We start from the raw sequence: 26,430 nt of genomic DNA, 5'->3' as shown, positions 1-26,430 counted from the left end.
AAGTAAGCCAAGTCATTTCTCATTGCTAAAGCAAGTGCTTTTGAGTGTCTGTTATAAACACTGCATTGCACTGTGTTAGGATATTTTTAAATTTTCGTCAGGAAGTACAAAAAAATGACAAAAAAATATGCAAATACAAGTGTTAGGCCAGGTCCTGCCCTAATCTGAATGGTTTTATTTCATGCATGCATTCCTTCTCACCATCTCCTCTTCTCTCCATTTCCTCAAGAACTCCTTGAAGAGCTTTTATTAACTTAAGCAGTGGCCTTCCTTTCACGCTTAAACCTCAACATTGTCTTTGGATAAATAATCTCTTTTTTTAATTAAAAGCTATATAGGGCACTTTTCTGATGACCATTACTGTGGTAATCCTACTTTTATCTAGCCTTGCGATGCTTCTGTAAGGTACAACAGTGTTCTTATCCCCCTTTTACAGGTAAAAACAGATCACTAAGTCCACAAGGGGATTTAAGCACCAAAAGGCAACACTGCTACAGCCTAGCCCTTAGATGCCCAGCTCTCAAAGGCTTGGGAGATGGAAGCTCCATGCGTAGTGTGGGCGGGAGAACCGAAAAACATCAGCACAACAAATAGAAACCTGCCCAAATAGAAATAGATGATCTTTAAGGTCCCTTCCAACTCTAACTATTCTATGATTCAAGTTAAACTATAGAAAACAATGAAAAAGGGGGATATTTTAAGGGCTTTTTTTCCCCCTTTCCTACGTTACTTACGATAACCAGTATCTTAACATAAAACCAATTCTCAAAGATAATAGCCAGGATTATTTGCCATTATTGCAGGCGCTAAAGAATGACATTCCCACTTGCTTACCTTTTGGTCCAACAAAGCCTGATTTTTTTTTGACTGGCAGTTTCCAAAGAATGCTTAGAGAACATGCAAATATTTCCCTCCCCGCTGACAGCCTAGCAGTTTAGGTGTTCTCCTATGAGACGTGGGGCTACCCAAGGGCGATGAAAGCTCAGCCTTGATTTCAACTCCTGAATGATTGTTCTAATTATCAAGCTACCAAAAAGAACAGATGCTAACATCCTCACCATGTGAGTTTTTAAGTCAGTGTGACTTACTTGTTGTATTTTATGCATCCCTATTAGGCAATCCTGTTAGTCTACACTGGGTGAGCCACTCTGGGATGTGGAGGTAGAATGCTTCATTGGGGAGTCCTGGTTGGGTTTAGTTGTGAGTTACAACCAACCTGAGAGATCTTTACATACCTACAAAGCTTTAAAGGCAATAACTTGGGCATCTATCAATTCAAAGAGCAAGTCAGGGATTTTGATGATCCCACTGTTTTATAAGCATGTCTCACTTCCACCTAGTTGCCACTTCTGCATCTTCACCCTTCTTTGATCCAGGCTTTACGTAGCTTACAAACACACAGGAAGTAAATACTGAAGTTGGACCCATTCTCTGGAGCCAACGCCACAACCCTGACTCATTTTTGGGCTTGCTCCTCCAGCTCTATTGCCACATTGTTTAACCCTTGACCTGGGGTGATCCCTAGATCCCCAAAAATGCCCTGCAGGGGCCAGTGCTTGGGAACTCTCCATGTAGCTGAAAGCCTGCAGAGAATGTTGGCCCCTGTGAGCACAGCAGCCAGGCAGCCGAGAGAAGCTGTAGTGGTAGCACGATCCAGACTGCTAGGCCAGGAAAGAGGTTTCCAACCCACCGCACTCTGACAGCTTTCTTTGGGGGGCTAACAGGCTCAGAATGATCAATTCCTTTGTTCATGATTTTGTTGCAAAGGGAGAGACAAACGGCATTGGTGGTTTCCAAACTTCCTGTACCCACCTTTTTTTTTTTTTTTTTATGAAACTCACTGTAGCCTAACAGCCCACGGAGTGAGAGCCCAAGCATCCGCAAAGAAAGAGTCTCAGAGACAAATAAAAATTTCTTTCCAGTTACTCACTCCTCTTCCCAGATCTCTTTGAAGACAAAACAATGACACAAGAGTGGTTCTGTGCCTACATTTCTCCAGGAGTGTCTCCGACAGCAGTGTTTTGCCTGTGCGAACACTAGCAAGACACAGCATAAAATAAGGACTCCCACTTATAACTCCCCTGCATAGTTTATTCTGACAGATAACCCGGAGGTAGAAGGGCTGTTCTCATTGCTATCATTTACATTCAATTGCATTGACATCCCTGACAATGTGCTGCTCAGAGACAGCTCATAATCTGTTAAACAATTGTTCCTAGCATAAGAAAATATTAAATAACATCCACTGAGGCAAATACTGCCTCTCCATCCATAGGGACACAGGGTCCCAGAGGCCAGGAAACAGCTGTGGCTTTGTTGCACAACAAGCACAAGGGATGCTCTAGTGAACTCTTTGAGCATCGCAGGGCAAAGCCTCCTGGGGACTCACAAGTGGGTCAACAAAGCTGGGAGAGGAGTTGGTCAGAGGAAGACCATGAATAAATCCACTGCTAAATTCTCTTCAAAGACTTGGGGTAAAATGTATGTGTCACAGCTGCAGTACTCAAACTATTTAATGACTTGCAGCACCTCTTTGAAAGGACTCAAAGGACTCCCTCACCAGGAAATCGATTTCTATCAAAATGTCAATTGGGTTAGTGGTATTGCCTGGCCCAAGGAGAAGCTGTAAGCATCACTGGCCCACCTTTATCAGCTCCAAGAAGAATTGAGCTAGGAACTGGAGAGGGCGGGCTCATATAAAAGACCTGAGGTTCTGGCTTGTGCTGCATTTGGCACAGTCTGAGCCAGACGGTTGGGAGGCACAGAAATATGTAAAGCGCACCACAGAGCAGCTCATGCTGCAGAAATGCAAGAAAGAACTTCAGCATCTCAAAGGCAGCAAAATTACTTGCATGAGTAGTGCAGACTTCCATGATGAGAGTCTGCAGCACTGCTTACTTTGGGAAGTGCCCCACTTCATACTTTCTAGCCTGCATTTTCCACAAGTCAGTTCTGTTCACTGCAGTATATCCACACGTCAGCCTTTACACACTCAAATGTCAGACCCGTTTTGGATTATCACTTTAAACTAGTCACAGCAGCTTTAAAGCAACAAGAAAAACAATTTAACTCCTTCCAAAACGTAAGACTGGACTTGCTTAACCACTGAAACCAGTGCTTTCCTCCACTCACAAAATACATCATCACAGAAGAATCAGAAAATGTTTTTTCAAAATAACGGCAACCCTTTAACAACAGCGACAGCATGTCTCTAGAACACCCACCTTCACTGAAGCTACCGTATCTACTAAATCTTGTTGCTCAAGCCTCCGAAATGCCTGAGAACAAGAAGCACCTCACAGACACATAGCTGGTCAGGATGAGCTGCCTAAGGAGAAGTCATCTCCTTTGCAAAAAGCATGGAGCGGGCTACCAAAATGCCTCCTCCCTACCATTCCCCTGCACTGCTGCACATTCGTACCCATAGCATCCCAGCCTCTCCTGTAAGGTGGATCTTGCCTAGCTGAGCCCCCCACCTCTTTCCAGATGCCAGCACACCAGTTTTGCCTTTCCCTTTAGGAAGGCGCTGTCAGAAGGTCAGACACCAGCAGCCAGACGTATTCCCAGAACGCTGCCAGACACGTTCCCACATCGCCGCCTGCACAGAGGAGGCACACAGAGGCAACCAAGAGGAAACCTCTGTTCGGTGTGTTGTAGCGCAAACCGTGGTAACAACAGAGCCTGCACTTTCAAATCTGTATGCAGATCTGTCAAAGCCCCCCACAAGTGTGCTCAGGTTGGCACTATGCACAAACGTCATTTAAACATGTTAATATCTTTTCCCACAGTCATCATACAAATATAAAACTCAGAAGATTTGCTCCTAATTTATTCCCCTATAAGCAAAAGGAGAATCAGGCTCACTGTGGTGGGAATACCTGCTCCTCACTAAACTCGCTAAGTCTTCCATCAGCCCCCTATAGAACAGAAATTGGGCTCCTCATTCCAGACCACAGCCTTCATCGTGTTGGGTGAGGACATAACCCTGGTTATGGAGACCAGCATGTCTTTTTTTACCATGACTCAAACTCTTCCCATGGATCTTCAGTGCAGGAAACCTAGACCTCTATCATTACAAAGCACACACCACTGTTACAGCAGAACTAAGAACTGCTCAGTAAACAGGTCTCTTATGCTACCCATAGTCACTGGGGATAGGGGTGAGGGATACAGCCTCCTTCGCTACTGTGCCGTTAGCTGGGTATAATGCAGCATAGAAATGTGCAGTTGGCAAAAATCACATGCAACTGTTGTATGATTAAAGACTGTACCATAGAGCTTAAGTACAAGGGATAGATGAGTTTCTAAACAATTCTGGTATTTACAAACTTATGACTTTGCATCACAAGTAGCATCATTTGGATATGGGGGAAAAAAGAGATGGTTTCATTTTTGGTAAGGAACACAACGCATGGAAATAGAACATTGTTTATAAGTAGGCCGTCAAAATTGCTACAGTCACACAGCTCGTATTGTGCTTTTGCTTTAACCATTTGCAAAGGATAGGCTTGTATTAATTTTTGCTCGTGTTTAGTCTTAGCTTTGACAAAAGTAAACCAGCAGCATTTAGTCACACTGATTAGTTACATTGTTCAAATGTAACTTCTGAGATCAAAATACAGCCCTAAATCAGTGCAAATAAGTCAAACTGAATTTCAAGCATCTATTCAATCCTTTCTTTGCATATGTGGGATTCAAGGCTCACACTTCAGGGAGGAAAGACACAGGAACCAACCAAATTTTCATCTTAACAGAAGTGCTTTAACTGTATTCAAAACAAGTACAGAGCTGCTCAAAGACTATTCACATAGTAGAATAAAAGTAATAGGACAAAATTCTGCTCTTCCACCCACATTCTCCTGCAGAAGTCAATGGTGTTACATGGATACACACATCCACTCAGTATCTCCTTGTATTCATTCCTAGAGTGGGAGTGTGTCAATGTTTAAATATCCCATTGAACAACTTGATCTCTCTATAGAATAATAATATAGTGGTCTCAAAATTGTACATCCTTAATCTCATGACAAAATTATTTTAAGCTGTAGCCTCACTCTAATACACAACAATGTATTATAAAACCCTATTGATAGGTTTATTTGAGCTTACATGTTTTATAAAAGTTTCATATAACTATTTATTTTACAGCAACAAAAATGTATTTAAAAGCTCCTTGGCTGCTACAGCATGAACACAATCCACTAAATGCAGGCATTTCATGCTTTATTCAAATATGACTTACACTGTCATGCGTACTCCAGAGTACAGTGCAAGTACAGGCTGAAAAGATTATTAAAAAATGTATTTCATCATACTTACCACAAATAACAAAGAGACACTAACTAAAACAACAACTTCAAGTGACTCACTTTGAATCATTACAGAAAATGAATGCTAATTTCAGGCAGCAGTATAGATAAAAACTAGTGGTTCCATCTCAACATTTGTTATTTTGCATTGTTATAGCAAATATTTCACAGTAGGCCTCTACCACGAGAAATATTTAAATTGAAAAGAATACAGCCCTTCAACACTAGTAGCTGTAAAATATTCATAATTATCTATATTTTTTAAAAATAAAATGAATTAGTGAAGAATAATGGAACAAGAACAGCTGAAATGGAAAGTGCACAGAAGCTGTCATACGTATTTTATGCATAGCATCATTCTTTGCCTATCCCTGAAGTGCTGTCCATACCAAGAAATTTGAAAAAAAAATAGACAAAAAGATATTTAGACAAATTTGACATTAGCATGAGATCATTTTCAGAAATTAGAAAGTTCATCAGTTGTAAGAGTCATACATTGCACCATTCTTAATAAAGGACCAAAATACTGTTTAGCAGTGAGACGTCACAATTTAATTGATCAGGAGGTTTTTTTACCTCTCATCTGATCTTAAAAGTAATCCAGAAAAAAACATGTTTTAGGTGCATCAATTATATGGGCCTTCCATCATTTTAAAGAAGCCGTTTGATTTACTGATTATAGCCACAGCCATCAAAAGCCTTAAAAGCATTTGACAAGACCTAACTCCCTGCTCACTTTTAGCTATATGAGTTACAAAAATGCATTAACAAATTCTCCAATGAATGGGTTTCATTAAGATTTGTTTTATGATCTTGTTCTAGGATTTAATGCAGAAATGGATTGATATGTTGAATTATCACAGGAGAACTTCTTGAGCTTTCAGAACATTAATTTTAAAACACATTATCTATCATCTCCGTGTTGTACATTTTTTTTCTTACTATCTATAAAAGTAATTTTAAGGAAATTGGGTCATACATTTCTAAATGCATAAAGACGCACACACAAAACTAGAACCTTCCGGCCTAGTAAAAGCCAGCAAAAAACCATTTTATACTCAACACAGGTGATACTGAAGAAAAAAAAAAGTCAATACCAAATAGACATTTTGATCTACTGACCAATTGTATGAAAAACCTGGATGAAAATAAAAGCATCTCCACAGTTGTTAACTTAGAAAACAAGGAAGGTGAGGAGAAACAAAGTCTGTTCCTTTGTTTCACTCTCAGTTTAAGAAAACATCCTTAACACGGAACCTACAAGTTGTCCCCTTGTGGTTTTTGAAGGCCTGCTGCTTTCATGGCTAAATGTCTTGTTCTAATCGGTGCCAACAGACAGACCTACGCTCTTGGATTTTACTCAGCCAAATGTGATTTTACAGGAAATCTTGAATAAATTGGGTCTTGCAGTGTAAAGTGTACAGACTCAAGTTCAACCACTGGATGCACAGCGCAAGCCATAGTAATGGCAAGGGAAACAAGATCTTCAGCTAAAGGCACTCTATACATATCGCACCTTCTTATTGAGCCAGCAGTTTTCCATGCACTTTTTGCAAGGCGCGACTCTGGCAAAGAGCCTTCCGTACAAGGGAAGAGAAGCATTGTCCAGGCCAGAACCCTCTACTCCATTACATCAAGGTTTTTTATACTGAGATTAACCCACTGAAGCCTGGAAGGTGGATGAGACTAAGTTGGCAGCACGGAGCAGAAAACCTCCTGCATATCTGCTACAGCCTTCCAAGTCAGCCCATGTGGGAACTTTAAGAACTAGGATAGCTTAACCCAGACATTGCACTTCATAAGGAATACCTCAAGGTTGCTCTTCCCTGTACATAATGAACTTTGTCCTTTTCAATACTTCCATGTCTAAAACAGTCACTAAAATGCATTTCCCTATTCAATAGAACCTCACTAGATCACACTAGGATGTAATTTACCAGCAGGACAAGGTTTCTGTGCTCATTGTCTGCAAATAACAAATTTCACCCGGTGGTGCTTGAAGATTCATTGAAAATTATGGAACTTTATGAACCATCAGGAAACCAAACATACTCTATCAAAAGGAAATATAAAAGTTTACTCCACCCCAAAAGTGTGCTTGCTAATTTCAACAAAAGCAGTCCTGTTCTCAGCATGAAAATACGTTGTTGATGACTGATGCAATTTACTGATTTTGCACTAGTATGAGGTATGCTGGTGATGCCCAGGACCTCACTGCCCGTGGCATATCACATACAGAGGATTGATGCAGAGCTTGTGTTCATGTATGTGTTCCCTACCAACGTCACAGCTCAGCAGGCTGAAAGTCATTAGACCCACAACACGTAAGATAGTAAACCCTACCTTTGCGGAAGGATGCCTGTACTGCTTCTGGACCCAAACTGTATTAGCAGCAGCCAGGTCTGCATCTCCATACCATGTTGCTCGCTGCTTTAGGTTTTGACAGGAAGGCAGGCAGGGCCAGGTTGCAGCAGACACAGCACTGTCTGCAACCACTGTGTGCGAACATGTCATTCAAATGAACATTTTATTCAAGTGCAAAATTATGAAAATAAAACTGGGTTTGGTTCTTCATTCTCTGTTAGTTTCCTTTGCATTTCTCTCTGGCTGAGCACAAAACCAGGTTTTTCAGTTTCAGAGCTGTTTATTATAAAGTTAATTTCTCTCCTAGGTCTCAGGCAACAGCATAAGGTTAGCGTGCCCAGGTTGCAGAATATTTATTGTACTGGGACCTTATAGTCTCCAATGGAAGTAATGCCATAAATCATGGAAACGTCTGTTATTCTCAGGACTTGTGTCTGAAGGTGCTTTTTCTTTCCCCCTACAGGGAACTCGCTGCATTCTCCATCAAAGGGTGCAGGTTTGCTTCCATACCTGATGTCTCCTTAGGGTGTTCCCACAGGACTTTGTGAAAGCAAGACTAAATTCAGACAAGCCTTATGCCCTCTAATCTCCTCTTCTTCCAACCTCCTTGTCTTGTCAATAAATCAGAAAAGCATCTGTGACTTCCACTGAAATTCCATAGCCATGTAAATGCAGGGCTTGTGTTTGCCGTCCTTACACACGCACAATTATCAAGTACCTCTGTGAGAATTTTGACCAAGGAAGGACTGCAGAATTTATCTGGCATTTACATAAATTGAAAAGTATTTTTGCCTCCAGTTATCGATAAAGCATTAGAATATCACAAAGAATCAGTATTCTCTAGAACATACTGCACCATTTGAATTGGGTGCCCTGGCCATGAACCAAGATTATAACTGTTGCTGTTATAGTGCTTGTATACTGTAGATGTATTACATTACCCAGGAAAAACATTAATATCACATTAGCAGTAACCATCAGGGGCTAGTGATTCTTTACATACTGCACTGTTTTACAGCAGGGGCTCATTTTCTGTCCCATTGGGTGTTCTGGTCTTTAAATATTTCAATGCTCCAAACAATTTTTTGTCAACTGAGCACTATATACAACATTTATTTTTCTAGCTCTACATAGCTAATATAGAAACACAGCTTTTAAACATTAAATACAAGACAAGCAGGATTACAGTGTCCCTCATTTCAAAGAAGAGCCTTCAGTTCACACTTCATCCAAAAGGTCTTATTGTGAGAAGAAATCACAGAGGACCAGATGAGGTCGACAGGTCTCAGTGGATTCTTTCCTGTGTGTGCTACCATAAGGCCATCCCATCCCAGGATGGGCTGAGAAATTATCAAATCCTTCTTTACTCCAGTGTATGGAAAGGAAATACTCTGCAGCTTCTAACCCTAGCACAGCTCTTTTGGCTGGCATTTAGTGCGTGAGAACCTGTCTCAGAACCTAAGAAGCAGCTCTTGTTCCTAATAACTCTCAAGGAGACAGTTCAGACCAATGGAGTTTGAGGTGAGTCTCGCTGCGATATAAACATAAGCAAAATACTAACCCTAAAGGAAAACCCCTGAACTTGCATGCCTACACACACTGCTATTACTTTTAGCCATTGAAGGCTCATCAGCTTACCAGACCCACATCTAATATGAAAGGCTGTTCAAAGAACTACTTCTTAAGCAGTTGGTAAAAAAATTCGTATAATTAGTGCTGTCCTTAGAGCAATGGTTCCAAAAGTGGTTGCATGTCAATTACTTTGTTATTACCATACAGCCTCTTTCACTGAATTAACACCCCCTGCCCCAAAACATAACACGTATCAAGAATGTGTTTTCCTCAGTGCACCTGTGACTGTGGATGCACATCACATACAAGTACCTTTAAGTGAAGCACTTTTCAGTATCTGTTTCTGCTCTATGACCAAATTCCTCTCCTTTCAAAGGGAATCCTCGCCAAATTAGGAAAATTCCTATATCTGTATCAACTCAATATCTGTTGGCGCTACTTAACTTGCTTGCATGTGCCAGCAAATACAGTTTGACAACAAGCCCAATGTTATTTGGCAAATCCCAAATGGCTTAGTTTCATTGCGGGTCATGTTACTACCCAGTCAAATGAAACCAAGAAGGGGGAGCCAAACCTCAAGCTTTATGGGCCCATTTAAGCACTCATCCTGTGGGCATCCCAAATCATCTCAAAGGCCAAGTAGGCAGGCCAAGAAGAGACAGGCAACAAGGAACTGGCTTGTTTCCATGCTGCCAGCACAGCCCTGCCAGACAAGGAGAGCGAGGAGACTATCCTTGTCTCCTGAACAAGACAGAGGTTAGAAAAGGCTGATGGTCCCACATTAGCACTGATTCATACGCCATTCGTATGTGACGGCATCACATTTACAGCAAAGCTGGACTGCGTCCAGCAAAAACTAAAAGGCATGTTACAGAAGAAATGGTCTTCCTAACCTGAGTCACTTCTCTAAGCTTCTCCTAACATGGCTGAACTGTGCATCACTTCCTACCAGGCTTAATCTAAAAACTTGTATTGATTACAGCCCTCAGGACTTGCCAAGCATTTGGAAATGGAGTGCTGTCATCCTACCTGTGCTGTCTAGCACCACACTCTGTCATGACACCTTCTTAATAATGGGAGAAAAGAGGAAGAAACAGAGCATAGCTTCTGCGGCATGACTCCCCCCCATCTCCAAACCTCAACTGATTTACTGCATCAAGGTTTTGGCACTGAAAGTCAAAAGAGAAAACTGGTTTTTAATGAAGAAAACAATCTACAAACTCAAGGCAGTTTTGAGAAAAGCCTTAGATAACTAGTGTTGGAAGATTAGAGAAGCAGCCTGAGTGTGATGATATGTAACATTTCATTTTTAAAAAAAGAGGGCAAGATTCACTGTAAGAACGGCGAGTATTTTTTCAGGAATGCAGCTTCCAACCCCTTCCCTTCTATAGGAAACTTGCAGAGAGAAACAACCTATAAAAAGAGCCTCACGATTTTATGTGAAAATATGGTCTTAACAAAGGCTATTTCTCCAATAATAGTGCCTAACTGAAAAAAAAAATAAATCATTTTTTGGATATTTTGAGTTTTTATCTGCTTATCAAGAGGGTTAATTATCATTGCCTTATCAGAACAAACTGACTATATTTTTAATTAACACATCTTGTCTTCAAAAGGAGCTTGATCCTGCACATTCTCAATCACAGTAGAAGTTCTTAATCCCTTAAGTAACCCCATTGAAGTCAATGGAAGCACTAAAAATGGCAGAACTTAGGCTCATAGCTTTAAAAAAAATGCACATGCCCAGGTTTAACCAAATACATAAACGTTTGCACGGCCGCACACTTACTGAGGGAACAGCTTTTGGTAAGTCCCTAAGTGAAAGAATCTGGATAACATTAATGCATATTTGCATGCAATTGTGAAATTCGAGGCATTTTCCACCCCACAGTTTTCCACGAGAAAGACCTGCTTACAGTGCACTAGGGGGAAAAAAAAAAAAAAAAAAAAAATTGTCTACCCTCAGCCCTCAAAATGGCAAACTCTCTCCTCACTTGTGGCAAATCTTCCCTTTCCACTCGGACCCGCAGCCGTCGCCGATCCCCCGCCACCGGGCTTTTTCCCTTCCCAGAGACCATCTTGAATCCCCGCACCGCCTCCCCGACCGGAGCCGCCGTGCCCCCGGCGGCACGCAGCCCCCGCCGACGGCGGGACCCCACCGGTGACCCGACTCCCTCTCAACCCCCCCGGTGCCCGCCGGCTCAGGCCCCGTTGCTGCCCCCGGGGCGCGGATCCCGCCCCGCACCGGGCACAGCCCGGCTCTCCCCGGGCGCCCGGCCGTGCCGGCGCACCTGCAGCCGGAGCCCCGCCGGGAGCCGGCCGCCCCGCCGCCCGGGCCGGCGGCTCTCCGGCAGGACTTGGGCGGCGCAGCCGACCGGCGGCACCGGCTTCGGCCCCGACACCTGGATGCGCCGCTCCGGCGGAGCCACCCGGGAGCGGCGGGGGCCCAACGCCCGGGGCTGCCCCCGCCGAGGAAGCGGAGGGCTGCTTCGCCCCGGTGAGGGCTCGCCCTCAGCCCCGGGGCGCAGGCGGCGGCGCCTCCCCGGTTCCCCCCCCTTACCGTTAGACCTTCGCACGATGTTCTCCAAAAACGTGTTCTGAGGCGCCACCAGCCCTCGCCTTCCCCCGGCCATAGTCGCCTTTTCGCGGCAGCGCGGACGCGGAGGCTTCGCTCAGGGCTCTGCCGCGACGCTCCCCGCCCGCCCCATACCTCCGCCGGGACCGGCACGGCTGTGCGGCATCAGCCCTCCCGCCGCCTCCCGCGCACCACCGCCGCCGGGCCGCCCCGCGCCGCCCCCTGCCGGCCGCCGCCGCCCCGCGCCGCCGCCGCCGCAAGGCCGGTGCTGCAGCGCCATCGTCTGGACGCGAGGCGGCCCGGCGCTCGCTGAGGGGAGGCCGGCCACGGGCGCCCGCGGAGGGGCAACGGAGCCCGCTCCGGGAGCTCAGGGCGGCGAGCCGCCAGCGGCACTGCTCGCGGGTAGCGCCTCAGCGGAAAACGCTGTGGCGGGAGGGCGGAGGGGGGCGAGTGAGGGACCGGCGGCCCAACAGCCGCCGAGCCTGAGAGGGATCTGCCCGGGCCGCCTCACCACGGGGCTCAGAAACTCGGAGCGCTTTCAAACCGCTCACAAACTCGGAGGTACCTCCGCCTGCCGGGAGGGGCCGCTGCCTCCCGCCCCGGGCGGGACGACGCCGCCGGGCACCGGAGGCTTGGCGCTCAGCGACCCCCCGGGCGGCTGCGGGGGCTCGCCCGGCACTACCGGCCCCGGCCCGCGTCTCTCGGTTCGCTGGGGTGAGTTGCTACTTCGTAATTATTATGTGGTCTAACTGATGAACAGCTCAGGGTAAGCGCCGAGATAAAGAGTTTAAATGTAACCTTTGACAAGCCTCACACTCTTTGAAATATTTAATTTACCAGGGGTTTTCAGTCGGGGATTAAACGACTTTGTTCTTTCCCCTCACCAATCTATCAGTAAATGGAAAATACTCAGATCTTTGAAATTTAAAAGGCACATTTTCTTGCTGGCGTTGGCATTTACTTGCTGTAACGCCTCGTTAAGCGCAGCACCTTCAGGCTCCGCATCTCAGGGCACATTCAAGACACGACTATGTTTCCGCATGATCACACGTCGGGGGGGGGAAAGCTATGTCCCACACTGTCAGCAAATACAGCGTGGCAAAGATGACAGTCAACGTCACTCCAGCTTTTTAAGCATTAGCGCTGCTCCCACGGAATTCTGGCACTGCCCAGATAACCCTCGCCCAGGTCACACCAGGGCCGCAGCACAGCCAGGCACAGGAATTAGCCGTGCCATGGAAGCCGCTTTTAAACCCATCACGAACTCGACACGGGCCAGCCCTGGGTTTGCTGCCAAAGAGAGACAGGTTAGGAGAGAAAAATCAACCGCCTGAAGTTGCAAAAAGGCTACCGATTCTCCCTGAAATGTTGTTGGATTTGGAAAAAAAAATCCCATGGAAGCATTTATTTGCATCTTTACGCATCCAAATCGATCCCCAACAACTTCACATACGAAGACCTCAGGTTATTTAGCTCCTGCTAGCTTCAGCAGCACAGACCAGACCTGAAGAGATCTTAAACTCTCTGGCAATTTCCCCAGAAAAATTGTAACTGTTAACCTTTGACACTGGATTTATACAGCTGCTAACAACCAAGAGTGAGGTTTTGAAAAACTAGGATCTGGAAGACTGTTTCGTTATTCCTCTACGCCACCGTGCCAGAGGCCTAGGGAAGTGCAGGCTGCCTTAGCTTCTGCCGGGCTCTGCAGGAATATCTACAACTTGGAGACATCTGGCAGCTGGCAAACACTGCAGAAACTTTAAGGCCTTTAAAGAAAATAAAGATTTTAAATGGAATCAGCAAGTACATAGAAGTGGGAACAAGAGGACACAGAGTAAGAAAGAAAGGCCGTATTTTTACTGGAACTCAAATGAAGCATGGGCTGGCTGCAGTTTGTGTTGCATTGTGTGATCCAGTCTCCAATTAACCAGCTCTCATTTCAGAGCATCACGCTTTATCTTTTAAGTTCCACGTCAAAAATACTATTTTAGCTAGGTTAGGGTTTACATCTACCTTGTAACACTGCAAATGAATAAAATGTTATAGCAAACAGAAGATTTCTCCTTTAGACTTTCTCCCCACTGCAAAATATGATTCCAACTGGTGATACAAGTTTTTCACCACTGCTGCAGAAGTGTTAATGTTTCACTGTGATTATTTTAAATTATATACTCATTTTCTTGCCATTACTGGTAAATTTTGCAAAGTATACAAAGCTGGAAGCAAAGCCCCACTTGAACCAGCACACAAACACTGTCTGACTTCATTATTAGATGACAGACAGATACATCTCTCCAGCTATCATTTTTTTGGGAAAGTTGAAAACTGGAATTGCTTCATTTGCTTGAATGCTAAAGCCTAGTGGACAGAACTTAATATCCAACACTTCCACTTAAGGCTAATATAAAGGTCATAGTTTGCTACAGAAGACATTTGGCTGTATTTTGTTATGCTGCTCTTTCAGCCTGTTTTTTTTTTCCTGGAAAAGGCCCTCGGTCAGGACTTGTGGGAGCACCCCAGCAAGCGACCGTCCCTTGGCTGCAGAGCCTTAAGCTACTGTTTCACAGTCACTTTGAGCAGCAGCTGCTGCTGCAAAAAAGGACAGATTTGCCTTCATCTGAGCTGTGCGTATTTGTCACCCCACTTGAATTGAAAACCAGCCTGAAAAGAAACCCAGCCCTGGCAGTGAATGAGGAAAGGCAGCTGAGACACCTCCCTTTTTGGCAGCAGCCTGTATTTATGCCAACCCATTTACTAACATGACCATAACTTCCCATGTTGATACACATAAACATGTTGAAAACTCTATCATCAATAAAAACATTAGTTCCAGGCACTAATTTGTGGGAACGTCACTAAACCCCATGGCATCCGTGAAATAAAAGTGTTGGAGCAGGACAGAGCTCATTTCTTTCATCTTGTCACAAGGTTCACTCCTGAGAGATATTACTGTAATTTCCTTTAAAAACTTCCCCTTAGTCAGCCATACAGTGTCTCTGGGTAATCTGCTCCAACATCTAACAAATCTCATAAGAAAGCTCTTCCTAAAATACTGCTAAGTCATCTGGTCTTTAAAGGTAGTAAAAACCCTTTCTTCTGTGGGCAGAAAAACCACCAACCCTTTGTGCGTTTGAAAACTTGCAAAAGGGTTGCTGTAACGCCCCTGTGTCTGCTCTCGCTGCCTTTCAGTCTGAACAAACCCAGTTCTTCCAAAGCTGCACAAGACTTTTGCTGTTAGACTCCGTTCTTCGGGACTCGTCATTTCACCTTCACAGCATGACATCGGTAAAGAAACACAGTAGTTAGGGAAGCCTCGTATGCTCAAAATGTAATTAATTCCTAGTGAAAAGCACTGTTGTTCTTCAAGGCCTTATGGATTTCTACCCTGGTTTTCACACTGCCTTTTGTTCTTTGTTGAAAAAGTAAACTGTCAAAAAACAGAGTTAATAACACCACAAAGTTATAACAAACTACCACCAACCCTGAAAATAAAAAGAACATGCAATCTTTAAAGTGAGTTCCATTTGTATACTAACATATGGTTTTTGCTAAACTGCCAAAATAAAATACATTCATTTATAGGATAACAAATTAAAGAAGATAATGCACAAGTTACTCTGCCATACAGACGCTAAACAAAAAAGAAATTCAAACTATGATGGAAAAAACAATGATGATTTTATTTATTTTTTTTTTACATTTAAATCAATAAAGCAGTTCTTATTCTACAGGTTCTTACCCCCAAAAGCTTGCAGGCTAAGTACACATACATGAATACTTGCTTGTGATTAACACTATTTGTTGTCTTATGGAAAAAGCAATGAGAAACAAAAGTTAGACCTTAGAACTAAGGCAAGTCCATAGATTAACAAGTACATGCATGTCTATCAAAAGGAAAGAATTTGGAAAACATCTGTGCATCTTACTGAAACTGTTCAATTTATTACTACAACTCATTTTAACCAAAATGCTCCAGACACGGGCAAAGTTCAGCCTGAGGTTCCTAAACATTCCATTATTTCTGCAGCCTAAAGTTAAACGAAACTTTTAACTCAAAGAAATATCCGGTTGCACAGCTGACTGTAGACCTAAGAATTGAGAAATTTTTGTATTCCCAAACAGCCATAACAAATTTGTCAAAAAATTAATATGGACACTTTTCCAGTTTTGTAATTACGGAATTTCCTCCAGACTTTTTATGGGTAACAATGGGTACAGGACAAGAGGTAATGGGCACAAACTTGAGCATAGGAAGTTCCACCTGAACATGAGGAGGAACATCTTTACTTTGAGGGTGGCAGAGCACTGGAACAGGCTGCCCAGAGAGGTGGGGGAGTCTCCGTCTCTGGAGACATTCAAAACCCGCCTGGACGCGTTCCTGTGCAACCTGCTCTAGGTGACCCTGCTCTGGCAGGGGGGTTGGACTACATGATCTCCAGAGGACCCTTCCAACTCTATGGTTCTATGATAACAAAGATGGAAAAATAAGCCAAAAATCCTGCATTTTGAATGGGAAAAAAAAAATCTCAAAATAAAACTTATGAGAGAGTACACAGCCAGTCTTTATTTATACATCTAACATTTGGAGTGTGGGCTAGCAGGGAAGAACTGTTCCTTCTTAGAACAGCCCCAAAGGGCAGAGAAAAAAATTTCCCCATTTGGACAGCATGCCACCTCCTGTTGAAATAAATGGAGATGGACATGCTGTCCTTCCAGATTTAGAAAAACAAAGCAACAAAACCACAATTCAACACAAAAAAAATCCCCACAGACCCTGACTAGGTCATCAGCTACTATCATCATTCTCCTCACTGCAGGTGTCTCTACTCAACCCTGTCCTGCCCATGATCTCTCCCGGTCTCACAGCAGAGGCAGCGACCCACTGAAGTGTTATTAACCAAAGGAGGAAAAGAAATTAACCACAGTTTCTTTGGTTCTGGGTCTGGTAGTTTTTTTGTTAACGTTTTTATTGTGTACTTCAGTTGGCTTTGTTTCTCCTGTATCTGTGTCAATACAAAACAAGGCAAAAGGAAGCAACTTGGGTGCAGCTTGCTTGAATTCTACCAGAATGCAGGAGACCCCACTAAGTAATTTTAATAAATATTTTTATTTCCATGCCCTGTCCACAACAAGCCTAGGAATCCATAGTTCTGGGTGACAGTTTTTTGATAAGCAGCAAGGAGCACTGCAATCTGTATTACTGTTAAGTTACTGACCACATTTTTATCTCTCAACTGTGGTCCAGTAGTCACTGATTTAACAATATAAAAAAGCCACTTTTAATCCTACATTTTCATAATATGATGTACAAAGAACAAAACCTAGTTGGTTTAGGCGCAGATTCGGAAAAATAACTCCTAGTTAGGAATGTGCTTGCGCTAGCTAGTTGGTCTTCCATCTCTTTTTTTTCCTACTTTGTCCCTAAAACATCCGCTTTTAGCCACTGCCCTTGATCTAAACTATGTGATTAGCTTCCTGAACAAACTTTGGATTCTACTGTACAGCAGTTTCCAAAAATGTAACAATACGAAGAAGAAATCCTAAATAATATGGAGTCAGATTCCACAAAATACAATGTATAGCCTAAACTCTCTAGTTTAATTTAAAAGCAGAACAATCTTAAAGACGTCACTGCTTGTTCTCCGGACAGAAGCAACCTACCTGTAAGGCTGGCAGTGGTGAAGACGCCACTAGCACCTCTTTTACAGCAGCCTCTCCAAGAAACACACTTCAAAAGTTACACAGTATAAAACTATACTCAACACAGTGAGTAAGTTTCTTACACAGGGCTTGTATTTCACAGCTTTTGCCTTACCCGTGCTCTGAATTCCTGTGTTGAAGTTATGCATTTTATAAGGTTGATTTCTTACCTCACAGCTTCACTGACCATATCTGCTGCTTGTATGATTTCGATTTCAGAAGGTTTGCCAACAGACAGAAAACACACCCTCCTCCAAAAAAAAAAAAGCACCCTACAACAGGGAAGGAAAAAAAAAAAAAGCAAAACTCTTCTCACTTCATTTCAAAGTTTTTACTTTACTAAGCCTAACATTTCATCATGTATTTCCCACTTACTGATCTTCCTGTCAACAGGCTGGATTACTTGCAGTATTTGCTTTCTCTGCGGACAGAACTTTGTTGCATTCTTTGCCAGTTGGAGGGATACACAGAAGTAGCCAAACAACTCAGCAGAACAGATCTGGAAAGAAAGAAAGAAAAAGGAAAAAAAAGAAAAAACACCAACCACTTTATAACTAGCTTAGTATTGATATTTTTTAAAATTTAAAATGTTAATATAGTGATTACCAATTTTCTTATTCTAACTAATCTCTTACCATTATCTTCTGCAGTTGCACTGAGAAAAAAAAAATCCTAATTTTCTAAGTTTGATCTTATCTTAATAGCATTTTTTCCATGGCCTTCATCAGCACTGGTCTCATATCTAGTCCTAGTGACACTTGGATACCTGCTGTGGGGTTTTTATGCCTTTTTTAATTTTGGTTAATTTTGTTACAATATATTCAGCTCAGGCACTGCCAGTTACAACGTTCATAAGGAGCTCACATTTTACAGATGTTCAGTCATTAACATAGATGGTCTATGAAATTCAAAGTGTTTAAACAAATAGAAGAGGATTCCTTTTTGTGCTTCCATTGATTATTGTGAAGCAAAAACTGCTACCAGTTAATTGACATGAAAGCTTCTGTGAAAAGTCATGCAGTACAGTGAAATATCAGGACATTCTTTAAAAAAGACGCGCCATAATGCCCAAGCCTATCTCCAGCTACCTAACCAAAATACAGTGTATGGCACAAAGGAAGGTGAAGTTAGGGAATGAGTGGTTGGGCAGGGACACACGCTTGTTGAAAGTGAACGCCATGCATGAAACACCAGCAGAAGCGTCATCTACCAAAGATGCCTTTGGCAGTTCTGCAGTATCAGGAGGGAGTGGAGCTCTAGGAGCGGGCTCGGAGTGCAACTCTGAAACCTGGATCATCTCTTTGGTTTTTCAGAACACTAGATGTCTGACGCAAACAGACCTCGTAACAGGCTCCCAGATCATAACATATTTCAAGCTCTAATTAGGTAGACACTTAAACCAAGGATAACAGCCACCTTCATTAAAAGGGGTGTAATTCAGATGAAACACAGTGAACTATATATGAGCAAGTAAAAACCTCACCTCCAGCATAAGAGAGTTGGTTGAGAGTGAACTTGAAGTGGGTATTTTTCTAAAAATCTATCATGGAAACCAACGATAGCAAGGTCCTAGTGGTATCCAGCATTTTCCCCCTAAAGTTATACAAGCAGGAGTTTTGCTTTTTCCTCTTGGTTTAGCAAACACTCTGGCAGAAATACTGTGAACTGCTGAATCTTCCCAAGGAGAATCTTCTTGGTGTAGACTGACCTTTTATGCATTCATCCATACCCTCAAATGCAAGATTGTGGATTTCAGTTTTATATTTATGTAGCTTTATCTGCCTAAAACAAGAAAAGACAGGTTCACCATTCCTGAAAGCGTTATATACTACAACCTGAAGAGCCAGACATAGCCATATTGATTTGTTCGTTGTTGAGTTGGGTTTTTTTAACAGAACAGACTTAAGAGAACCATTTGTACTCCTAGAAAAAGCCAGGGAAATGGTATTATAATAACAATTTCCATACGGGAAAATAAATCACACGTATTTCAGAAAAATTAACAATTATATTTTTATTGCTTGCAACTCCATCTTACAGATATTCTCAAAATGGAACCTCTTGCTGATCCTTCCTAAACTGCATACTTGAACTGTGGATTATTACATCAACCAAACAATAGTTACAGTAGGAAAAGATATGATACTTGAATAGCAATAATGTTCTGGTATCTACACAGTCCAGCCACAGTGACCTTCAACATCCAGCAGAGTTCCATAACACAGGGATTTCTAAGAAACGGTATATACTTTTCTATAGAAACCATGAGATGGAAAACAAAAACACAAGCTCTTGTAACACCTCAGGAACCTTCTTTTTGTCATACACAGTCAGTGTTATTTTCCACTTTACACCTCTGCTGCCCTTAAACCACAAGAAGCCAGGTATGACAAGCTATGGAGAACAAAATTTAGCAGGAAATTCCAGGATGCTGTAGCATAAAAAGTTATTACAGTGCAAGGCCCAAGACATACAGCAAAATAAGCGGCCACTACTGGCTCCTACACCACTCTTCATACATTTTTTTCACATGCAAAGATGCATCATCTTCCTCAAATGAGGTTCTTAACACTACTACCTTTGGTTCTTCAAATCCCTCAAGATTACTCCTACAATGACACTGTGGCTTAAATGGATGGGCAATACAGGGTTATAGTAATTTTACCTGGTTTGTTCACATTAACATATTACTGATGTTTCCCTTACTCTCCCTTGGTTTTCCTCATGTTGGTTACGCACACTGACTGAATCCTCATTAAACAGTAAGCTGTCTGGGGCAAGGTTATCTCTTTTCAGGATTAGGCACACAACATAGTAACGTACCAGAACAATTTTTGGTTTTATTCTGGTATGTGTTAAAGGACATTTGTCTCAAGGGAAGTGAGGGTTTGGTATTATTAACCGCAAGAAAATCTTGCACAGTATGTTCCTTTCATAATGTTACTTCGCAGAAGCAAAAGGAGGAGAAAAAAATAGGAGGGAGCATAAACATCATTAACTCACAGCAAATGGTCACCTCTTCAGGTACAACAACAATGGACACCCTGACAAGAAAGAATAAAGCACAAGTTTAGCACACATTTCACTAAGTACGTGAAATCAAAGCAGTTGTTTTGCTTTACATTTTAAAAAAAAAAAAAAAACAAAAACACACACACAAAAAAAATCCAAATGCCATGCAGGAGAAGTTATGTTTCTTACATGAGTCCAACAGCTTTAAGTATCAGGTGAGATCTGCTTTCCACCGAACAGTCCTATGAAAAGTAATTTAGGTAACTATACACAGAAGTAAGACAGGAGAAAATAAAAGCACACTAACTTACCAATACAATTATAATGCTTTTTTTTTTCCTGTGGGAAACAACTGGCCCTAAACCCAAATTATTTGAAAAGAGATGCCACCATTTCAGCCATGTATATGAACTATTGATACACAGACTGAGATTCTTCACCAACAATACTGAATGCCAACGTTCTAATTCAAAGACATACTGCCAGCTGTTACCAAAATTTACTTTGAAGTGGGTATGGAAAAACATAAGCAGTTACATGATGTCTGTAAACTGACTTTCTGAAATGACCCGTTGTCCCAAGTTGCCTACGTAACATAAGGTTAAGCCAGCTAAACTCAGGCTTTTCCCACAGTGTGTCATAATTATCAACTGGACACAGAACCCTCTTTACTTTCTGCAAATGGTACAGCTTACCAGATATTCAGGTTAAATGTAGAGAAATTAAATAATGAGACTGAAAGGGCTGATCAGGAATGCTTGTCCCTCCTGTCAAGAAAAAGAGGATATTCAAAAAATCTTAATTTTTTGCTTAAAAGAAAAAAAAAATCACCATACATTGTCAGTGAAACTCACTGCTATAGAAAGTCACTGAAACAAGAATCTACAAATACATGAAGGTGGAACAGGTATTTTCCTAACACATCTAGAGGAATAAAAACTTCTTTTTTTTTTTCAAAAGATACCAAGCTTTACACTTCAGAGTTTCAACAAACCTTTAGAAGACCAAGAATAGCTTCTTGCCAAGAGAGAATGGAGATTACGGCATCCGCCCCAAAATGAGTTGCTCCATAGACTTCGCTGTTTGTAACTGTCAGGATCAAAGTACTGAACAAGATGGATGTTAGGAGTAACCCGTTACGCTAGTTCTTGGATAAGCCTTCCTACAGTGCAAGAAACCATTTCAAAATACTATTTTTAACAGAGTGACAAGTCCTAACATTCCCAGCTTCATTCAACGTATCAACCGCCAACACCGTACAAAACAGCCTAAGTCTCCAATTTTGGCAAAGGTTTCAGAAGAGCATGATTTGATCAGCTGGTGGGAGGTGAAACAACAACAGAAAAGCATTTACAACTGCTGAAGTCCTTAGAATTCTCAAAGGAACTGCAACATGATTTTCTCCATTTCCCAATAATAAGTTACTGGCTGTCTTTATACAGTCTACGTAGTGCTAACTAAATTGCAAAAGAATTCCATTCTGTTTTGGACAGCAGACAGCTCTTGAAGCCTACAACTGGAAGTCAGCACTGCAAAAATAAAGCAAACAAAGAAAAAAATCTCAAATCTCAGTTGAGGAATACTAACGGCAGCAAGTCTGTTAGCGAGTGTTTTATTGTTGCATTTCACCGACCAGTTAATAGAACAAATTTTTACTGATTTCTACCTTAAGAAAACATTAATACTAGAATTCAGAAATACTAGTAAGTGCCCAGAGACTGATGGCCTGACTTTCCAGAGCTGTGGAAAACCCATGGCTTCTCTTATCTTCCATTGGTTCCACTAAAACATGGAGGCTTTGGAAAATTCGAAAACATTGAATGGAACAGAGCAACCACCATCAGTCTGAAAGAACTAATAAATCTCACCCTGTCCACTCTAAGGCTCCCACTTACCACCCAGCAGGCCAAGTTGTGTTTAATGTAAAAGAAACACAGTACTTGACAGATGACACCTATATATTTTCTGGCAGGGGAGTGAACAGACTCCAACCAGTGTAATTTATTTGAAATTACCTTGATTCCAGGCATGCTTTTCTTAATGTGTTTATGAAGACAAAGAGCATACTTTTCTTTATGAAACATTCATACCAAAGGAAATTATAAATCTTCACATTAAAGCACAAGTTTCCAGGCTAGATATTGCCAAAGGGGTTCACGGTCATCACATTTTCTGTGTGTTTCACACAACACACATTATACATTCATAATTTTTCTGAAGAAGCAACACAAATTAATCCAACCTTTTTCTAAAAAGACAGATTTTAAATGGTATAAAGTGACATTCACAAGCCTGGGAACTGTCAAAATGCTCTTTCCAAAAAAATCCAACAAACAAACAAAACTTTCACTGCAAGATAAAAAGGCCAAGCATGTGATCTGCAGCACTTTTATGAGCTAGAAATTTCATAGGTGAGATGGATATAACATATAAGAAAGACATTGAGGGGCTGATGCGTATCCAAAGAAGAGCAACAAAGCTGGTGAAGGGTCTGGAAGGCAAGTCTTATGAGGAGTGGCTGAGGGAGCTGTGGTTGTTTTGCCTGGAGAAAAGGAGGCTGAGGGGAGACCTCACTGCTCTCTACAACTATCTGAAAGGAGGCTGTAGCAAGGTGGGGGTCAGTCTCTTCTTACAAGTAACAGGTGATAGGACAAGAGGACATGGCCTCAAGTTGCACCAGGAGAGGTTTAGATTGGAAATTAGGAAAAATTTATTCTCTGAAGGGGCTGTCAAGCATTGGAACAGGACACCCAGGGAAGTGGTTGTGTCATGATCCCTGGAGGTACTTAAAAGACATGTAGATGTGGCGCTTTGGGACATGGTTTAGTGGTGGACTTGGCAGCGCTAGGTTAATGGTTGGACTTTATGATATTAAGGGTCTTTTCCAACCTGAACGATTCTATAGTAATATGGGCATATGAAACCATCTAGTGTTTTACGAAATTATTTTGTTCTGAATAAACAGCCTTTGCTTTCCCATACCTCACCACCCAACAGTTAATGCTATCATTATCTTTCACTGCAGGGTCATAATAATGACACAATCACAGGAGTCCACAGTCTAAGAGCCTGATTTTAAGCAATGAGTTCCAAGAACCTGCTCTAAGAAAGATGATTGCAAGAGGCCTCAAATCTGCATGGAGCAACCTCAGAAGCCATGTGGATCTGAAGCTCATTTAATTCATGGATAGTGAAAACTCTTTCCCTTTGAGCTTCTATTTGTACTAAAGCCTTTTAACAACTCTGTTAAAAGCAAGAAGCAACTGCTTCACCTTCCTTGTTTGCAACCTCTCCATTCCTTAATTCCTTTCCTCTCTGTTGATACCCACTTTGCACCCCAGCAATCCCTCCCCTCCTGCCCAAACACAACCTTTCCCCCTGAGACTATGACTTTGGGAAGTAATTTTTAAGAAGAAATGCATAACCTCCAAGAACAAAAAACTGGCAGGCTCATAAAAGGAATCTTTAGACTGGCCCGAGTCATACCTTCCAAATGCACTGGTTACGTTGCTGTCCCCTATGGCTTATGTTTAGAAAGAAAAATTGAGAATAAGGATATATATGGTAATACTAGTCTAAGCTAATTCCTTATGTGTAGTTTCTATAACAAATGCAGGACCAATTTGACAAACAGTCTACTTTAGCATACATCTAATCCATGAGCACCCAGATACTGAATGCGACAGAAGTACTGGGGGGGAGGAAGAAGACTTCCATACAAGAGAAGACATATTCCAAGGCAAGCCAACTTTAAGATTGCACAGCGAAAAAACTCACTACATGCATTTGGTAATATTTAAATGCTTGACTTAGTGAACCTATTTTTTTTAATGTAACCTCTGAAATGGGAGTTTTAACAGTAGCCACACAAATAACAAAAACAAAAAGAGGCAACCTCTTCAGACAATTCTCCTCCCAACCATACTGACAAGAAATCTTTATTCCTTTCAGGAAGAAACTTCACAACACTTGTAACAACTTAGCATTCCTAAAAGCTGTGATAGGTCATTAAAATTTTCAGTGGTTTTATCAGTTAAAAGAACTGATAGACATATGCAGTCATAATGCTGTGCATATGCCCAAGCCTCACATCTTTAGAAAATAAAGCCTCTAATACTCAGTTTTAGGAGAACTAAAATAACAAAGCCCAGTTTCCTGCAAGCTTTCTTATTGATTTTGTGTCTAAAAATTGCAAACACTGGTTGAAGATCTTCCTGTTGTTCTGTTTTTTGTGAGTGCTTTCTCTTACGTGAATTCTATTGTGTACATTAAAATGTGAGATCGCATTACACTTTTTTCCCCTCAGTTGCTGAGGCACTTGCAGGTACTCAACCACCTTTTTCTTCTACCTTCGCCTTACTAGTCTTCTTTTCCAACTCTTGGAGAGAGAACAGCAAGCATACAGGACTCGGAGCTCGTTCTTTACCATTTTTGATGGTCAGCTGCCAAAAGCTGTCACGAAAATCGTTCTTCAAAGACCACAACATTCCCAGAGCAGAAAGGATCTTGACAATGTTCTTCTGACATATTCTAGGAAGCACAGGTAAATCAGAGGTTTTTCAAAAGCATATAATTTGACCATATTGGGCTGATTTCAAGGCAAGTATCAAAGAACAGCATCCTGCAGTCATAGTAAACTACATCACATTACAATCCTACTGTGAACCACTAGGGACACTTAGTAGTCACAAGTAGGGACACAAGCAGTCATCTTTCCTTAACCTCACCATAAGAAAGCAACTGTACCATTCTAGCTAGCACTCCTAAATCAACTTGGGGCAGACAACTGCCAGGGCAAAGTTCGGGAAGAATGGCTGAGATGTGACAAAGTGTAATGGATTGTGTCAGTCATAGCTGGAACACGAGACTTGACTACAATATCTAGCAATGGTAATTTAACAGCTAAGTTTATACTTCTTTTTTTTCCATACATCAGGCAAACAGACCATCACGTTATCACTGCATCATTAAAAACAGCTTTAAGACATACTTAAAGTATAGCCACAATAACATTAAATGTATTTGTGCAGAAACAAAACCTGAATAACACATCCCCAGACTAAGTAACAGGACTGTCACCTGATCTGCAATCCAGCCTCTATCTGGAGCCAATCTCATCAGTTTTTTCCCTCTCAAAACCTACATATTTTGATATGAACTGGGTGGTGACACCTGAGCACTGGGTAACACACTGGATTTACGCGAAATAAATAAATAAAAATAAATAATTTTGCGCGTTTAGGAAGAAAAACCAGCACCGTTTCACACACGCCCCCACAGCACCTGGAACCACCTGCGACGCCGCCCGTTTTCTGCTACCGGCTTCCCTGCGCCCTCAGTCCCCTCAGCCTGACTTGACCCCTGATCTGAAGCGTTTCCCCACAAGCCGCGGCTCGGAGGGCAGCCCCGACTGCAGCCCTGCTCGCCCGCCCGCCCGCTCACCGCGCCGGCAGCAGCCGCCATCGCCTTCCACAACCGGGGCCCCGCCCTGGCCCGGCCCGGCCCTAAGGTGACCGCCCTCCGGCCTCGATCCCCCCTCAGGCGCCACTCCCCCCTCAGGCCCCGCTCCGCCGTCCCCGCCTCACCCGGGCGCTGCCCCGCCGCCAGGCCCCAGCCCGCGCCCCCACCTCTCCCGCGCAGCCCCTTCGCTGCGGCCGGGCACCTCCCACCCCTCACCGCGGACCGCGCCACCCCTCCCCGCCGGGATCCCTGCGCCACCGGGGAAAATAGTCCCCTCTCCCCGCCGAGGGAGCCCCGCGGCGCGGCGGCGAGTCCCCGATAGCGGCGCGGCGGAGGAATCGCGCTTCCTGGGCTCTGCCCGGTTATCCCCGCCCCCTCGGCTAGATCCGGTCGGGCCGGCGCGGAGGGATTCCCGGTGGCTGCGCGGCGCCGGGGGAG

At 42.8% G+C, this 26,430-nt stretch overlaps 1 protein-coding gene across 2 annotated transcripts in view; it reads right to left on the bottom strand.

Annotated features, from left to right (window-relative positions):
* KCNH1 (potassium voltage-gated channel subfamily H member 1) overlaps positions 1–12,006 on the bottom strand; it is a 192,365-nt gene extending 180,359 nt beyond the window's left edge. For both annotated transcript variants that reach the window (XR_010070239.1, XM_063328529.1), the window contains exon 1: positions 11,806–12,006. Coding sequence is in view for 1 of the 2 variants with exons in the window: in XM_063328529.1 (XP_063184599.1) it covers positions 11,806–11,878 (73 nt within the window). In the remaining variant the exon portion in view is untranslated. The remainder of the gene's footprint in view (positions 1–11,805) is intronic.
* Between the last annotated feature and the right edge of the window lie 14,424 nt (positions 12,007–26,430).

This window comes from Chroicocephalus ridibundus, chromosome 3 (genome assembly GCF_963924245.1).
Source record: "Chroicocephalus ridibundus chromosome 3, bChrRid1.1, whole genome shotgun sequence".
Classification (NCBI taxonomy): domain Eukaryota; kingdom Metazoa; phylum Chordata; class Aves; order Charadriiformes; family Laridae; genus Chroicocephalus; species Chroicocephalus ridibundus.
The sequence above is the reverse complement of the archived record's forward strand: the minus strand, read 5'-3'. Positions and strand labels throughout refer to the sequence as shown.